The sequence below is a fragment of the Gopherus flavomarginatus genome, chromosome 2, assembly GCF_025201925.1.
Source record: "Gopherus flavomarginatus isolate rGopFla2 chromosome 2, rGopFla2.mat.asm, whole genome shotgun sequence".
In the NCBI taxonomy this organism is placed as follows: domain Eukaryota; kingdom Metazoa; phylum Chordata; order Testudines; family Testudinidae; genus Gopherus; species Gopherus flavomarginatus.
Genome location: NC_066618.1, coordinates 112334506 through 112350262, shown reverse-complemented (window position 1 = coordinate 112350262; position 15757 = coordinate 112334506). Strand labels below are relative to the sequence as shown.

The window sequence follows — 15757 nt, the reverse complement described above, 5'->3', positions numbered from 1 at the left end:
TGATTCAGAGTTGTTTTTTGATTTACAAAATCCTACATAGTTTTGGTCCTAGTTATATTAGAGACAGCTGTTCCTGTATGCACCAGCCTGAACTGAGAACCTATGGAAGACTTCTGTGAATAGTCCTAGTATTTTAATTATTTGGCAGGGAGTACCTTAGCTCCAGAGTTTGCTTTTAACGATAGTTCAAGGTTAAATTTGTTACTTTTTGATAATACTAATTATGACATTTCCTCTCATGATGCAGCTTCATTACTTCCCCTCACCTACATGGTAATGTGGAGCAAGAGGAATTGGTTTTTAAAACATGACTATAAGCAGAAAATGTAATTTGATTTTTTCCACTGGATTCCAGAGATTATGTTGTCACCTAAATTAAACTAGATTTTCCATTCAGGTTAACAAATCTTAAAAGTTGAAATTTTAAACACATGGAGACAATGTTCACATTAATATTTATCCAGACAAATTGCACATGTAACATGCTATTAAGTATTACTTACTGTATATGCTATGCAACATGCCTAAGGTTCATATACAGTAACTCCTCACTTAACGTTGCAGTTATGTTCTTGAAAAAGGCGACTTTAGAAGAAATGATGTTAAGCCAATACAATTTCCCCATAAGAATTAATGCAAATGGAGGGGGGGTGTGGTTAGGTTCCAGGGAAATTTAATACTGTACACAGCGATGATGATTGTGAAGCTTGGTTGAGGTGGTAGATTCAGAGGTTGGAATATTTCCCAGGGAATGCCTTAGTGCTGAATGATGAACTAGCACTCGGATGAGCCCTCAAAGATTAACACATGGTTGTTAATGTAGCCTCACTCTACATGACAGCACAAATGGAGGGAGGGGAGACAGCATGGCGCAGAGAGAGAGAGAGAGAGAGAGACGCGCATTGCCCCTTTAAGTATGCTGTCCACATTCTTTAAGTACATTGCATTTTAAGTAGATCATTAAGCTGAGACAGCAGCTGCTGCTAGCAAGCTCCCTTCATCCTGAGCCCTGTCTTGCCCCCTCTCCATAGAGCGGGAGGGGGGACAAGTGGGGGCATGAGCAGAGGGGAGGACACCCTGACATTAGCATCCCTCCCCCAACCCCCGCACAGCAAACGGGAGGCTCCTGCGAGCAGGTCCAAGGCAGAGGGCAGGAGCAGCACATGGCAGTGGCGGGAGGGACAGCTGAACTGCTGGCAATTGACAGCCATCTGGGCAGCTGCTGCACAGGGAACTTCAAGGAGTGGGGAGCTGCCGGTCCACGCTGGTTCCAAGCCCCCACCAGCCAGCTGCAACAGGCTGCTCTTTCTGCAAGTGGTGGACAAAGGTGCAGTTGCCAAACATTTATAAGGGAGCATTGTGCAACTTTAAACGAGCATGTTCTCTAATTGATCAGCAACATAACAATGAAAATGTTAACCGGGACGACTTTAAGTGAGGAGTTACTGTATTAGCTTTTTCTTTTTCCTTATGCATGTGCATTTAAGTTGTCAATCTTAACAAGTCTGCATCAAGTCTCTTAAAAGAAAAAGTGTTTGCTGAAGCATGAGTATGACAACTGTCAAAATGAATAAATATGGATTACAAATACAACTTCCTCCAGGAACTGGTGGACACTGGAAGAAGAGCGAATGCGAGAAGCCTGTCAAGCCTGATAGAAGGGAAAGGGCTTAGAAAGGCTTTGGTTATCCTGCATCACTTTAGAAATGTACTCATGCAGTTAACTAATTATGCACATATCTAGCTTCTATGTGAAAATCATATTTTGTACGCTCTATTAACACTACAAGTGCACACTACGTTTGAATGGAATGGCTGAGGCAGAGAAATGTTATCAAACCTGCCTGATATCTTTCAATGACACAAAGGCTAAAGAGGGTAAAGCAAAAGCAAAAAGTTCTAGCATCAACTTTCCCATCAAGTTTCAGCTGACACTGGAAGGGCCAGTAGATTTATAAGAACATAAGAACGGCCGTACCGGGTCAGACCAAAGGTCTGCTGAGCCCTTCCAAGTATCCAGTTCACACATGACATACGCAGTGTTTTCTGGTGCAATAAAATTCCAGTGTGTTCAAAATAACATTAATAGTCTAATTACATGCATGGGTCAGACTGAGCTGTCACAGATGTACAATATTTATTACCTTTTTGGTGGTCCTATAAAACTTCTGCATGAATCTGAGGTTCTACTTAAAATGTTTCTAAATTGTATGGTTGCAGGAAAAAAAACTTTTATGTATAATCTTTTGAGAAAAAGGCAATAATTGGAGAAGTGTTTAAAACACTCTCCCCCCCCCCACCAAAATATGTACTAATATTCCTATTGTAAAGCACTAAAGCAGCAGAAATTCCCATTTCATTCCCTTTTCACTTCTCATATGGCAACTTTCAATTTTTGGACTGAAGTTTATCAGGTTTGATCTCTTTCCAAAAGTTTAGAACATTTGAAAAAGAAAAAAAAAAAACAGCTCAATTTCTGCTCCTGTGAAATAAGCTCATCAACCAAAGTTGTGTTCTTTCCAGCTCATATATCATATCATTAAGGTAGGGCAGCACATGACTACCAATAATTACATTTTGCAACTGATTCTCAAATGAATCCATCTGTTACACCTATGAAATTCTATGGCCTTTCTGGCCACACAGGTATAACTACATACACAGCATGAATTTTAATTGGGAGAGAAAGCGAGGGGAAGTTGTCATTTAAAGTCAGGTTGCACAACTGACTGCAATTGGACCTTGATTAACAATTCTACTGATGTGAGTAACAACAGGAGCAGTATTGTTTCTGCATAGGTGAAAAGACTTACAAAAATGCATGGCCTCATTTTAAGGCAGTAATCAGAGATGGCTCCCACTGACATCAGTTGCTGCAGGTTCTCAGTACCTCTAAAATAAGGCCCCCTTTTTTTTTTTTATTAGTTAGTAGATATGACCAAAACAGATCAGATCTGCTGAAGCACCATTTTCAACAAAAATTAGATTCTAGATGCAGAATCGTGGTGTTTTCTTTATGAATGAGCAAAATATTTACTCAAAGTGATAGTGATCTTAACAGCATGTAACAGAATCATTTTATATAGTTAAAACTATGCTCTTTAGAGTGTAACTAGAACATTAAATTGAAGTTTCCCATTGTCTCTCAACCCAGTTTATACACTTATTGCAATGTATTTTGACTAACCAGTGCATCTGAGCAATGCCAGCAAAAAGGAAGCCCTTTTATGTAAATATGTAATCCATATTTATTCATTTTGACAGTTGTCATACTCATGCTTCAGCAAACACTTCCAAGAAAAAAAAAATGCTGTCACTGAAGTTTTCAGTGTGCATCACTTCAGTTTTCAAAGTATATACAAAAATAATCCATTACATTACATACCTGAAAATGTTGTTCTTCTGAAGATGTATGAGATAGATCCACTCACTTTGGTTTAGGGATCTCAAGCTTTTGGCTTACAGCAGCCAGGAATAATCTGTTTAAAAGCCTCACCACTCAGCAGTAGCAGGTCTCAGATATACGTAACAGACTACTGTCCTCACTTAGTTTCTTAGCACTGAGGCACCTTTATATAGATTAATACAAGCATCCCAATCTAGTGCAGATAGTGGAAAAATGTGAACCTATTTAAAATACACTACGGTACTTTTCCTAAAGGCTATAGTCAAGCCACAATGTAAAAGTTCAGATGTAACTCTAAATTTGATTCTACTATTGTCTATAAACAACTAAAGAAGGTTTCTTTAAAAATGTGAACTGCAAAGAAATAAAACTGGAAGGGAGGGGGAGATTACTCTATACCACTCCCTTCTGGTAATACTTTTGACTTTCAACCTAAGAATTCTAATATTTTACCAATGATAATTATGGTAGAGATGTATCCTTGTTTAAGAGAGAAGAATGAGGTGTATGATATGTCTGTATTGCAATTATGGGTGTGACTACAGCTCGAATAGACATACCTGAGCTAGGTTTAATCCAGCTAATTCAGGTACTGGAACAGTGAATCCACAGCAGCACATGTGATACAAATCCATCCAGAACCTGGAGCAATTACTCAGGCAGCTAGCATTGTCATTGTTTCACTGCTCCAATACCCACGTCAGCCTGTTTTTAAAGCTAGCTTAAGTCTTGTCTACTCAGCTTCAAATCATGTCCCTTCACTACAGTTTAGACATACCCTCAGACAGCACAATGACTTGCCAGAGCTCTCAATGCATGACTGTACTAAAGCCAGGATTTAAACCCATGTCTCTGTATATTCAAGTCCTGTGTTTTAGGCCACAGCCCATCCTTCCATTCTAAAGCTGGCTTCATTTTTACCACTTAAATATTAGAAATATCAGATCTTATTTTTGCTGAAGGTCTGGAATGGGCAAATCACAAAAGGCTAAAACCAAGTCTAATGTGTTTTCAACTGAGGGTTTTATATACTGATGGCCCACATTATCATAGTATCTGAGGAACTCAAGTCATTTTAATATGCTTATTGATTATACTTCATACCTGTGCCAAGGTTAAATTTATATGTTGTTTATAAAGGATAAATAAATAAATGATTAATAGACTTTATAAGCATATTACAGACATGAGGCGAAAATGGTATACACGGTTATAAGTCATGTTAAGAAACCTACTGCTGTTGGATTCTAACAACTGATTAACCCTTTATGAGCTGTAAATGGAAGCGTAATATATAACCTATTTATCCTCAACCCAGTGAGACAGAGCAGCACTATTATCCGGATGTTACAGATGGGGAACTGAGGCAGAGAACTTCAGTTGTTTGCCCAAGGTCACAAGTAGATCACAGAATTAAACCGGGGTCTCCTGTGTCCCAAGCCAATGCTCTAACCACTGGATCATCCTTCTCTAGGGTTTGGAGAACTGAAGGTCTAAGTTTCAGTCTAGTCCATCAAAAAAATACTGAAGTCTTCCAAGGAAGAGGTTTAAATTAAAGACCTGATCTTGCCAGTGAAAAAGGTAGAATTTAAAATAATTAAATGCAGCCATTACCATAAAGGAGTGCAAGAAAAGGAACAATTCACTTTTAAAGAACTAAAAGACTCCCTGTAGTGGAAAAAAGGATGGCGTATATTCTTTTTTTTAACTCAGCAGATAAGTCTCTCTGCATTATAGAATTTCTTCACAAATTTTGTATCCAGACGCAGGTAGAGAAGATTTCAATAGTTCAGGTTGGAGGCCCTGAACACATGAATCCCTGGCCTATTTCAAGTGTCTACATGGTCAGACAAGTGATAAAATGACTGAGCTATGTCTGTGCCCAGTGTATCTTCCAGGTCTTGTAGTTTACCAATCAAGCCAAAAAAAAAAAAAATCTGTCCTATCGACAAGTCAGAGACACTAGCCGTGTAGTTACAATTGTTGCTCACACAACAGAAATGAAATAGAATGTTTGATCCCAGAACCGCTACAGCTGATAGAAACACCAGACAAGTATTATATTGAGTTCACATTTACAAAAGAAGTCTGAACTTAAGTGACTTCTGTAGAAAAGGGAATTATTCTGTATATAGAGGCAAGTACTCCTTGCCACCTTAATAAGAATGAGAAGATTTTTAGTGTCACTTTTATTATAATCTTATTTCAAACCCACACAAATTGGAGCTAGGAAAGTTCTGCACCAGAAATGGTCTGACTAGTGATATGCTAGTGCAGATTGCTTATTGATGCCTCTCTTCCAAAAGGTGTCACAATTTCATTGATTCTACAAATTCTGAAGTGCCTTTAGATGTTTTGCTGCTTCCCCGTAACATCCAAATGAATGAGACAGTGAAGAATATCCTTTTGGGTAGAGAAGTCTTGTTTACAGACAAGCTGATCTCAAATTATTTACTAAGAGCTTCTAGAGGGCATAGAAGTCAAGGCAATAGACATACCTGTCCATGAGACAAAGCAGGATTAAAAACAGAAGTGCTTGTGCAGAGATATTTTATGAATATAATCAGGACAAATATATAAAATGAGGAATACTCAGCTGGCCCTGAACATAAAATTTTGTCTAATGCAAGAGAAGGGCAACTTGAATAGAAGCCTCAACTAGATGGAAGTGGTTAAAAATCAGGAAACTCCCCAAAAGTCATGCTTCTCAAATAGGAAAAAAAAAACCCTTTAAATTTAGTGATTTGAGTCTTGATTTGAAATAGTATCTTTAAAAACAATAGACTATTCAAAATTCACTTTCCTACTTAAGCAGTTCAAGGATTACAGAGCTAATCACTGTCAATTAGCAAGGGAGGAACAGATTATGAAGTCATATTATGCCTCTTCACAGGCCACATACAACTGCCATTTTTTATAAGAAAGTTCTTTTTAAACCAAAACACTAAAGAAAACTCAAAGGCTCCTATGAACTAGAAGCTTGAGATCCATAAACAAGATGTGGAGAACTATTTGAAATACTTATTTTAGAGATGGAAATGCCTATTTACACAACAGTTCCCATTGTTGATAATGTGTTTAATCTATGATCTATAACTATTTGAGCATCAATATGTTAAAAAAAAGAACTACTATTGCTATTATGTATTCACTGACTACCTAGAACTTTCACATTTAATTCTCTTGATTTCTCTTTCATCCCCCAATATTCACTACTGGGATCTCAATGTTGCCAATCTTATTTTGTAGTCTGTGGGAACAGCCAAAAAAGAAAAGCCTTCCCCGGCCCTGCATCACACACCTCAATTCCAGGCAACCAAGCAATACTATGCTAACTTGTAAAGATTCATATGTGGAGATGAGAAAGTCATGGCATTCCTGAATCAGTAAAAAAAAAAAGTTGAAAAAGATGACCTTATAATGAAAGAAAAAATGTCTTCTCAAACAACTGATTTGCTAGTGCACTAGTTCATACAGTGCACTAGTTCAACCCTCTATGGGTCACACTTAAGATTCAATTCGCAAATCAATCTTAACCACGTGCTATAGTTTTAGATTTATCAGTTTATACACAAATTTGCCCATGTGAAAGAAAACAGTTGAGTTCAGAGGCTTACACTATTGCGCACACATCTAATAGCACAACAGCTCTGTCTACACTACTGGATAGGCAGTGTCTTGGAAGCAGTTTGTGACCAGTTCTTGAAAACATATCAGCTAATATTAAAAAACAATTGTTGAAACTAGGTTTTTCAACAAGTGTTTTCAGAAGAGTTATAGACCATTCATGCCATATGGCACAACTAAATTATCTGAAGCAGTAAAAAAACCACTATGAACTGTTTCACGACTCTGGCAATTATGTAGTGTACACAGGGCTGTCTATATAGGGCATGATGTTCCAAGCTACTCATATGCTTAAGGGTAATCACTCTGGACATCTTCCTTACACAAGGCCCCTGATAAAACAAATGTGCACCTCTTACAAGCCCGTATTCTCATGGAGCAAGGCAATGACAGAATACTAAACTAATCTTAAGGTTAAAGGGAGTGAATTTTTTTTTTCTTTTTTTTTTTTTTAAAAAGAGGTACAAGCTAAAAAGGGCTGCTACAGGATTTATAAAAAGCCAAAGGCCATTTTAACTTTCTTTTTTATTTATTCCTCAATTATTAGGAAGTGGGAACATTCTGTTCGCCTTCCCAAATTCAAGGAGGTAACACTGATGCTGTGATAAGTTAATGAAACTGGAGCATTTAGTACGCAAGGACTACTAGCAATATCAGGGTTTCTCATTAACATATTACCACACCAAACGAAAAGATATTCAGAGCAGTCCTGAAGTAAAATTTAGGAGAGAGATTTACTCCACAAACATCGGAATGCAGTGGTTTGTAAGTCTGGGCAATGAAGATTGTTATTTTTTATTTTTGTCAAGCCTTTTCATTTCTGTCACCCACAGCCTTCACCATGGATTTGTTTGCAGCAACCCTAACATCCATCCGATAAAACACTTTTACAGATTTTCTAGAAATAGACCATACTACTAAAATGTTATATACAACTTGTGTATAACTTTATACTATGCACAACCAGAAAATATGATTCAGCTCAAGCTGCACTGAGAGTCAGAAGATTAACCGATATCTCATCCTGTGTTTAGTTCTTTATATGAAGAGAAGTTTCTTGGGGAAAAATAAGTAGCAGTAGTCACTAGTTTTCGGAATGTTCTGCAAAATGACTTCCTGTAGAAGAGGAAGGGAAATAAAGTGTGTTTGTTCTAAGGGGAATATAGAATAGGGCCTTGAAATACATGATGTCTATGCTATCAAAACACCAAGTGTAAAAGATAGGTGGAGAAGACAAGGGGAAAAATTCACTACTGTACATGTGAAGGACACATGCTGCAAGTTGTATCACATCCCATTGGGATGTAATCTAACATGCCCACCGAGTTACTGGCAGTAAAAAATAATAATGGCATTACTTGCACAGCTTTTTTGTTGAAATTACAACTTCACTATAAGTCAAACTGTTGACTTCTCTGGTTAAGGGTTCCACATTCTAAGTGCTTTTAACAAGACCAAGGGCTTTCAGATGTTGAATTTATTGAAAATGCTTGAATGCTAGCTGCACAGCTGCTGCATATTTCATTCTAGCAGATTAAAATTTGCAGCTGCTAATTTCCAGGGAGAACAAACACCTATTTTCTGCTTCAGGTATAAAAGACAGGTTGTGGTTTGTGAAACAATGGAAAGTATCAGTGAAAAGGCAAAGAGCACATTTTGAAATAAGCAGTTACTAAATTAATATCTTTTCAATTTTCAAAAATGAGAGACAATACAGGATTTTGATTTTGATATTTATTTTTAGCAGGATGTGTGTACTAATGGATGGTGACATCATTAGAAGATACGTCCATGTCCACCACCTGCAACAGAAGCTAGATAGATGTTAAAGAAATCATACTTAAAGCTATAAACAACACTACTTACCTATAGTGGTGTTATGACAGTCACTTTAACAAACAACTGGGTTAGCTTTTGATACAAATACACATGACCAATAAAAAAAACTTAACCAGTTGTCAAAATTCATTTATCAAGTTTTAATTTTGATGCATACTATACCTTGATTTTAACAAGCTGTTAAGTTAGAGAAATACCCATTATAAATCCCGTTATTTAGAAAAGGTAGATATACTCATGCAAAACAAGGCTATATTGTTCTTAAGTGAAAGAAACTTACCTGTAATTCTTTTCAAAAGATAAAAGATCCATACATTTAAACCTATCCTCCAGTTTATGGCTAGCAGGAATTCCCCAGACTTTCAAATTCTAATGCTATCAAACCACTTCAGCAGCAGATGGCATGCATCCGTTTCTGCTGAGAATATAGCTCCTTACTCTTTTTACATGTCAAATTATTTTGCAAGTAACCAGGTAGAAATTATATAAAACATAACAACCCAAAACTCTGCAAGGAAGGTGATGTTATAAATGTACTTTCTTAAGCGAGGGGTAAGTTTTCATTTTACAAATCATCTCCTTCTAAAGGCCATAAGCTTCAGAATTTTTAATCAAAAGACTGCGCAGTAGCAATAGCTGGCTACAAAAAGCAAAATACAGCTGTCGAATTTCAAAGCCTCACAATGGTGACAATACCAAAAAAACCTTAAGTTTGAAGGGTAAAATCCAAATAAACTCAGTTCTAGAAACAACTCAAACATACATACTTACCTGAGAACCTACAAGCCTGGAAACAAGTCCTTTTAGACATTTATGACAAATCCAAACTCAAGACGCAAAGCTGAGTCCAAGCAACAGTGATTTATATGCACATGCAGAAACTCTGTGCAGCTGCATTACAAAGCTGTTTGACAGGAACTGATTGGAAGCGGACTACAGATAACGTGCATATTCTAACTATACCTTGGCATCTGAGAAACAACAAGAAATTCAGTCAGCTAGCCATATGTACAAGTTCTCTTGAAAACATCTTGATCTATCATGTAAGTGTATACTCAGGCACTTAAATATGTTGCTTGATTATTTTAAGGATTGCTTAGCATCCAGCAGCTCCACTGAAATCAACAGATGTTGGATGATGATTCTTTCTGAAACTCAGGCCTCTTCTTTAAGTGTCTCAATGAGGATATAGGATTAACTTTAGACTGTTAAAAAAAAAAATCTTGGTCCATAATGTTTTCCATAAGAAGTTTGAGTTTATATATAGTCAGTGGCTCAAAGTCTTTACAAACTGAACATCTTGTGAAACCAGAGATTTTTAATAGCAATTTATCAAGAAACAGATTACTATAGCAACTGAACAAAAAGTGGGCTACCTTTTACATGAGTGTAAAGAAAAACAGAACAGTGTATAAACTTGCAAACTCAGTCTATAATTAGAGAAGATATTTTGCATGAGACCAGGCAGAAGATCCTGGCAAACTTGTTCACATCAGACCAAATATCACTGGCATTTAAAGTTAAAGGCTCAGACAAACTCAAGAGCAATTACAAGGACTTAACACAGCTACCCAAGCTTTACTTTGTCAGGAGCCGTAACAACAGAATGAGACCTTAGATTGGAATGCAGAAATTCCCTGGTTCTGTGAGATCAAATGTGGCAAGATGTACAATCTATTGAGTTTGGTCAAGACCTTTGCATGCTTCTTCTCATTCCTTTTGGTAGCCAAGATATTTCCCAACAAAACAAAAGATATCTATGCACAACTGTAGTACCAATGCATTTTCTGGTGCAAAAACCACTGACTATTTAAAGGGTGTGGTGAGTCTTTCTGGGGTGTCCACATGAAAGAACTTCTCATGACTCTCTGGTGAATGGCTCCATCACTAGGGTCTATTATATAGCAGCATGGCCTAATTGCAGTAGTGCTCTTCCACACCAGAAAGTAGGCATGTGGGAAATGTGTCTTAGGACCCCACCAAATCAACAGCAGCATGATGGGTGTTTGTCCTCAGATTAGGATGAAGAGGGTTTTTTTGTTCACTGATCCTTCAACATATACTGAGGTTCTCAGGTGAAAGTGTGCCATGGATACCACGAATACTATTGGCATAATAAGGACTGAGATTTCCAGCTTGGTTCTTGATAACTGAAGTCTTTTGTTAACGCCTTCCCTTGCCATACAAGTCCAAAACACTGCAAACTAATACAAGCTGTGTCAAACAGGGACCATTTGCTCCCAATGGTCCCTTAAAGCCAAGCTGGGACTTGCAGCCAAATTCTTTCATTTCTTCCACGAGACATACTTCATAAGTCAATCATCCAAACAGGCAAAAATATTTACTTTCATCTTCTTGGATATATTGTTGCAATGGTTAAGTATTTTCATAAATGCATGCTGGTGTGACAGCAGCCTAGAAGACAGCAGTGAATTGGAAACACTGTCCAGTATAAAAAAATTGGTCGCATACAGTATTATATGCATCTCTTGCTATATGAGCATAAACATTCATCAGATGCACAGTGACCACTTCTAGCTGAGACAGAATCATTCCCAGATAGCAAGAACATCAAGTGTCTTAACATATGGGGCACAGATACCAAGGAACCAACTGCTGCTAGAGCACTGGAACTTTCAAGTGGGCTAGCCTTCGAGACAAAGTTTGAGACGGCCAGAAATTATGCGTCATACATCACTAATAAAGCCAAAGTCAAATCCCAAGAGATTCATCAGGCTGGACAAGCCCAGTTGTGGACAGGACCCATGGGTCTGACTCATCCACCCCCATTTTTAAGGGATTGAGTAACAGAAGGCCTAAGTCAGTCACATACAAGTCACAGACAAGTCAAAGGCAGAAGTCTAGGACAGACAGTTAACTTTCGGAGTTGAGTGGCCTCTCCAGCTGCAGACCTTGACTTGCACTGAGAGAAAGCACGGAGCACTTTTAAGGATGTATGCAGATCCTCTATGTCAAAACCTCAACTCACTCTGGATACTAAGGTGGGTACTTGGCTTCATGGGTGGTGCTGAAGAAAAAGTGTATGGCCAATCTTACTGGACCCTGTGTCAAAGTAGGTAACATTGGAAGTTATGACAGCTCTGCTAGATTCTGAAGCACTTTAAGACTTGTGCTTTGTAATCTTTCTTGTTAATTTGCTGGACTGAATGCAAGTTTTTGGTCAGTCCAACAAAGGTAACTCTGGGATGAGAGGGCTTGCAGCAACACGTGGATGTCGATCACACAATCAGCTAACTCACAATCCATCTTAAAACATCTTAGACAGCTGGGGCACCCCAAAGCAGTTAGACAAGTCTGGACATTTTTTCCAAAAACATTACGCACTTCTGAGGGATGGGAGGAAAACATGGCTCTTTATATGAAATTACGATACATCATAAAACTATGTAATTTAGTAATTCAGTACTACTGTGATTGATAACTTAAAAATTCAAGCAATAATGAAGTCTTATTTCAGAACAGAAAAATCAAGCAAGACCTTAGCTGGGTGAAGAGTTAAGCTCCCAGATCCCATGTAGCAAATTATTTTGTGTGAACAACACAGCTAAGAAAGCTCTGTTAAATTTAGATAAGCCCACCCACAAAAAAGAAAGCTGTGAACAGAGTTTAAAAAAGAGCAACTACTGAAGATTACAGCAGTAGAACCACCTGTTGACATAGCTGTGTTTACACCAGGGCTTTTGCTGGCGTATCTATGCGAGCCAACAGTGTGGGGGGGGGGGTTGTTTTTTTTAAAAAACCCGAACCAAAATAACTACACCAATATAGCTTTTCAGTGAAGATCAAGCGTAAAACAACAACCAAAAGAACTTTTTCAATATCAGAGGTAAAAAAAGGAAGTGAGCTAGATATAGAGGGAGAACTTTCCCTCAACATACCACCTAATGTGGAAGTGGCTTAATGGTTTTAGAATTTTGAAGCTAGGAAATTCCTGCTAGTCATGTGCTAGAAGCGGGCACCTAATATTTACCTTTGAGAGAAAGTTTAAACCAACTAAACATTTATAACATATCAAAATTAATTTCATGAAAAACATAGACTAACTGAAGAAAATATTACGCACTTCCAACTTATGCTCTTTTTCTGCAAGGACTTCTTTTTGACATCGCAGAAAGTCTGATAACATTCGAGTTAATTGTTTTCTATCATCTATTTCAGCCGCCAACCTGCCATTGTAATCCGCCAGTACCATACAAGCATCATCTACCATCTTGGAAAGCTGTTCTCCAGATTCCTTATCTAAAAGAAAAGTAAAGAGAAGAAAAAATAGCAATACATTACAAAATCTTGTCAGGCTCTCTTATGCTCACATTTCAGTTGCTGCATCCCCATCTCTCACCTGTTATTCTGTCTAGTAAGGACACATCTTGGACCTCTACAGGCAATGAAGCGATCCTCTGATGAACTGCTGCATCCCCAGAGGCTGCATTTTCTAGTTCTTGTAATGCTCTAATGAGATCTGTAGTCTGAAAAAGCACACAGCCTTAGAACTGGTTTAGTCATCAGACCTTGACACAGAATAATATCAGCATCATTTCACAATGAGTTTACGGGATGCAATTTGACAGTATCAGTTTAAAAACTGCTTTGCCAAAGTCAGCATTACCAACGTCTTCCCTCCCTGACCCAAAAGACGTAAAACATCAACATAACAGCTTTAACTCCCCATGGAGCAGCACTGCAATGTTCCAAATGTTAAGAATGATCCTCCTGCTAAAAATGGTCTCATTTTCCTTTAAATTCTTGCAGGACAACTTTTAAATATGAAGTACAAGGTTTATTGGTAATGACTACCTGAGGATATTCTTCATTTTTACTCTGTACTTCTAAATTGTTTAAATTAAATGTAACATTAAATTACTTCTTGCTTAACTTTTTCCTGGTAGGCACATCACACCATAAAAGCACAGCAGTAATTTCAATGGAGGCATATTCATGAAGTTGAGCTTAAATCAAAGTAGTAAAAAGAAATTATTTGCTGCAATAGGGTGCACTAAATTTTGATTATCTCCAAAGCCCTGTTCTTAAAAAAACAAAAAAAAAAAACAAAAAAAACCACCTATTCCACACTTGACTGTTCTGGCATCCCCAGTTATAACTTTAAAAACTCTCTGAGAGAAAGTGACATAACAAAAAGCCATAAGCACAACATAGTGACAAGCATGTAAATTATGAAAGTCCTCGCATATAGAGTAAAATAAACTGTGTTAAATATTACATTGTTATAGATAATGATTTGATATAATTGTATAATCAATATTTTACATTTACAATAGTCCTATCTTATGTTTATTTCTTCACTGTTAATTTTGAAAGCCAAACATTTTTGGTATTTTAAATATATATATAAACACTACAATTTTAAAATGTTTTTTAAAAAGTGTCATATTTGCTAAAATTATAAAATACTAAAATACTGATGCAGTTTGTAGCCAAGATATAGAAGCATTGTAACTAAGAAAGATATTTTAGTACCCATAAAAGTGAGACATACACAACAGATTGATGTAATGAGTATTGTAAAATAAAAATTAAAGGAATTGTAAATCTTCAATTAATATTCCACCTCCCCCCAAAATTTTGATATTTACTTATAACAACGCTTTAAGGGCCAGTACCTCTGCCCCAGAGAGGTTCCTTTACTCCACTGGAGAGCCACAAAGACCATAAACAAGCTCCAAAGAGGGCAATAAAGATTCCATCAGCATGGCGGAAGCCTCTGGAAGCATAAATCTGGTATAACCCACTTGATACTTATGAACCACTCTAATATAAGGAAGTGCCTGAAGTAGAGTTGGAGTGCACAGCAGTCCTTCCCTATGGGAGGCCTCTGCAGCCAGCATAGCTGATAGCACTGAGGCCTCCCCAAGTTACACCAGAGGCTGTTCTGCTCATGATAATCCAAGGATTGAGGAAGAATAAAGGTTGCATAAAGCCACCTTTACTCAACTTTCTAGCTTTGAGTGTTAATTTGGCCCTTAAAATGGGACTCATTACAATGCAGAGTTGGTTCTGTATTATTCAGTGCCTGAAGGGTTTATTTTTAAATATATCCCAAACCTTAGGAAATGATAGAAGTTTATGAACACAAGAGACTTCTACCTGTGGAGGGTCACTTGGAGAACTTTGTGCTGAACAGTTATTTTCATCAACTTTTATCTGTTCAAATGTGCGCTTCCTGGCCTTTCTGTCACCATCTAAAAATCAAAGTAGAGACCTAAAAATCAGTTCAGGAAACAATACATTTATTTAAGAGAGACTGAAACACACATACACACAGAATACTTACACAAAGCTTGCCTAAGTTGTTCCAATACATCATTTTCATAAACAGACCTCTCTTCCCAAATAGAGAGCACTCGGCCAAGGTGCTTCTTACAACTCTCATCAGACTCACTGTGGGGGAAATAGTACAATCATCAATAAAAATGGTAGAGGTACAACTCAATAATAAACAATTCAGCCCGGTATAATCTTGCATCCAAGGATCTGAAGTATTTTACAAATATCAAAGAATTAAAGCTCCCAACACCTCTGTGAGATAAAGATCCTCATTTGCAGAAAGGGTAAAGGAGGTTTTGACTTGTTCAAAGTCACCTCACAATATGTCACATTGAAATAAAGGTCAAGTCTACTAGCCCTGGAGTCCACTTCAACCACTGAATGCTTCACAGTGCCTTTAAACCTAGTGAAACATGATAGATCAGTTTCGCCCTTATTCTATTAATTAGCAATCCATCTCTTTTACAATGAAGTCTTATTACATAAGAAGATGCAAAAGATTCATCTACAGATATGCCTTCCAGTGTAAGTGCTAAACAGGTGAATTGCATCCAGAGAAATCATATGCTAGCCCTGTATCAT

The 15757-nt window shown here is 37.5% G+C and overlaps 1 protein-coding gene across 3 annotated transcripts in view; it reads right to left on the bottom strand.

The window, feature by feature from the left end:
• Positions 1–15757, bottom strand: part of RPRD1A (regulation of nuclear pre-mRNA domain containing 1A) — a 71043-nt gene that overhangs the window by 30055 nt on the left and 25231 nt on the right. The window contains exons 3-7 of one of the 3 annotated variants that reach the window (XM_050937791.1): positions 15183–15289; positions 14996–15090; positions 13233–13359; positions 12957–13132; positions 8753–8847 (exon numbers count right to left, since the gene is read on the bottom strand). In XM_050937791.1, coding sequence (XP_050793748.1) covers positions 8791–8847; positions 12957–13132; positions 13233–13359; positions 14996–15090; positions 15183–15289 — 562 coding nt within the window. In that variant the 3' untranslated portion in view covers positions 8753–8790. Of the gene's footprint in view, positions 1–8752; positions 8848–12956; positions 13133–13232; positions 13360–14995; positions 15091–15182; positions 15290–15757 lie in introns of those variants that run through there. The other 2 variants (XM_050937792.1, XM_050937790.1) reach the window with 2 other exon arrangements.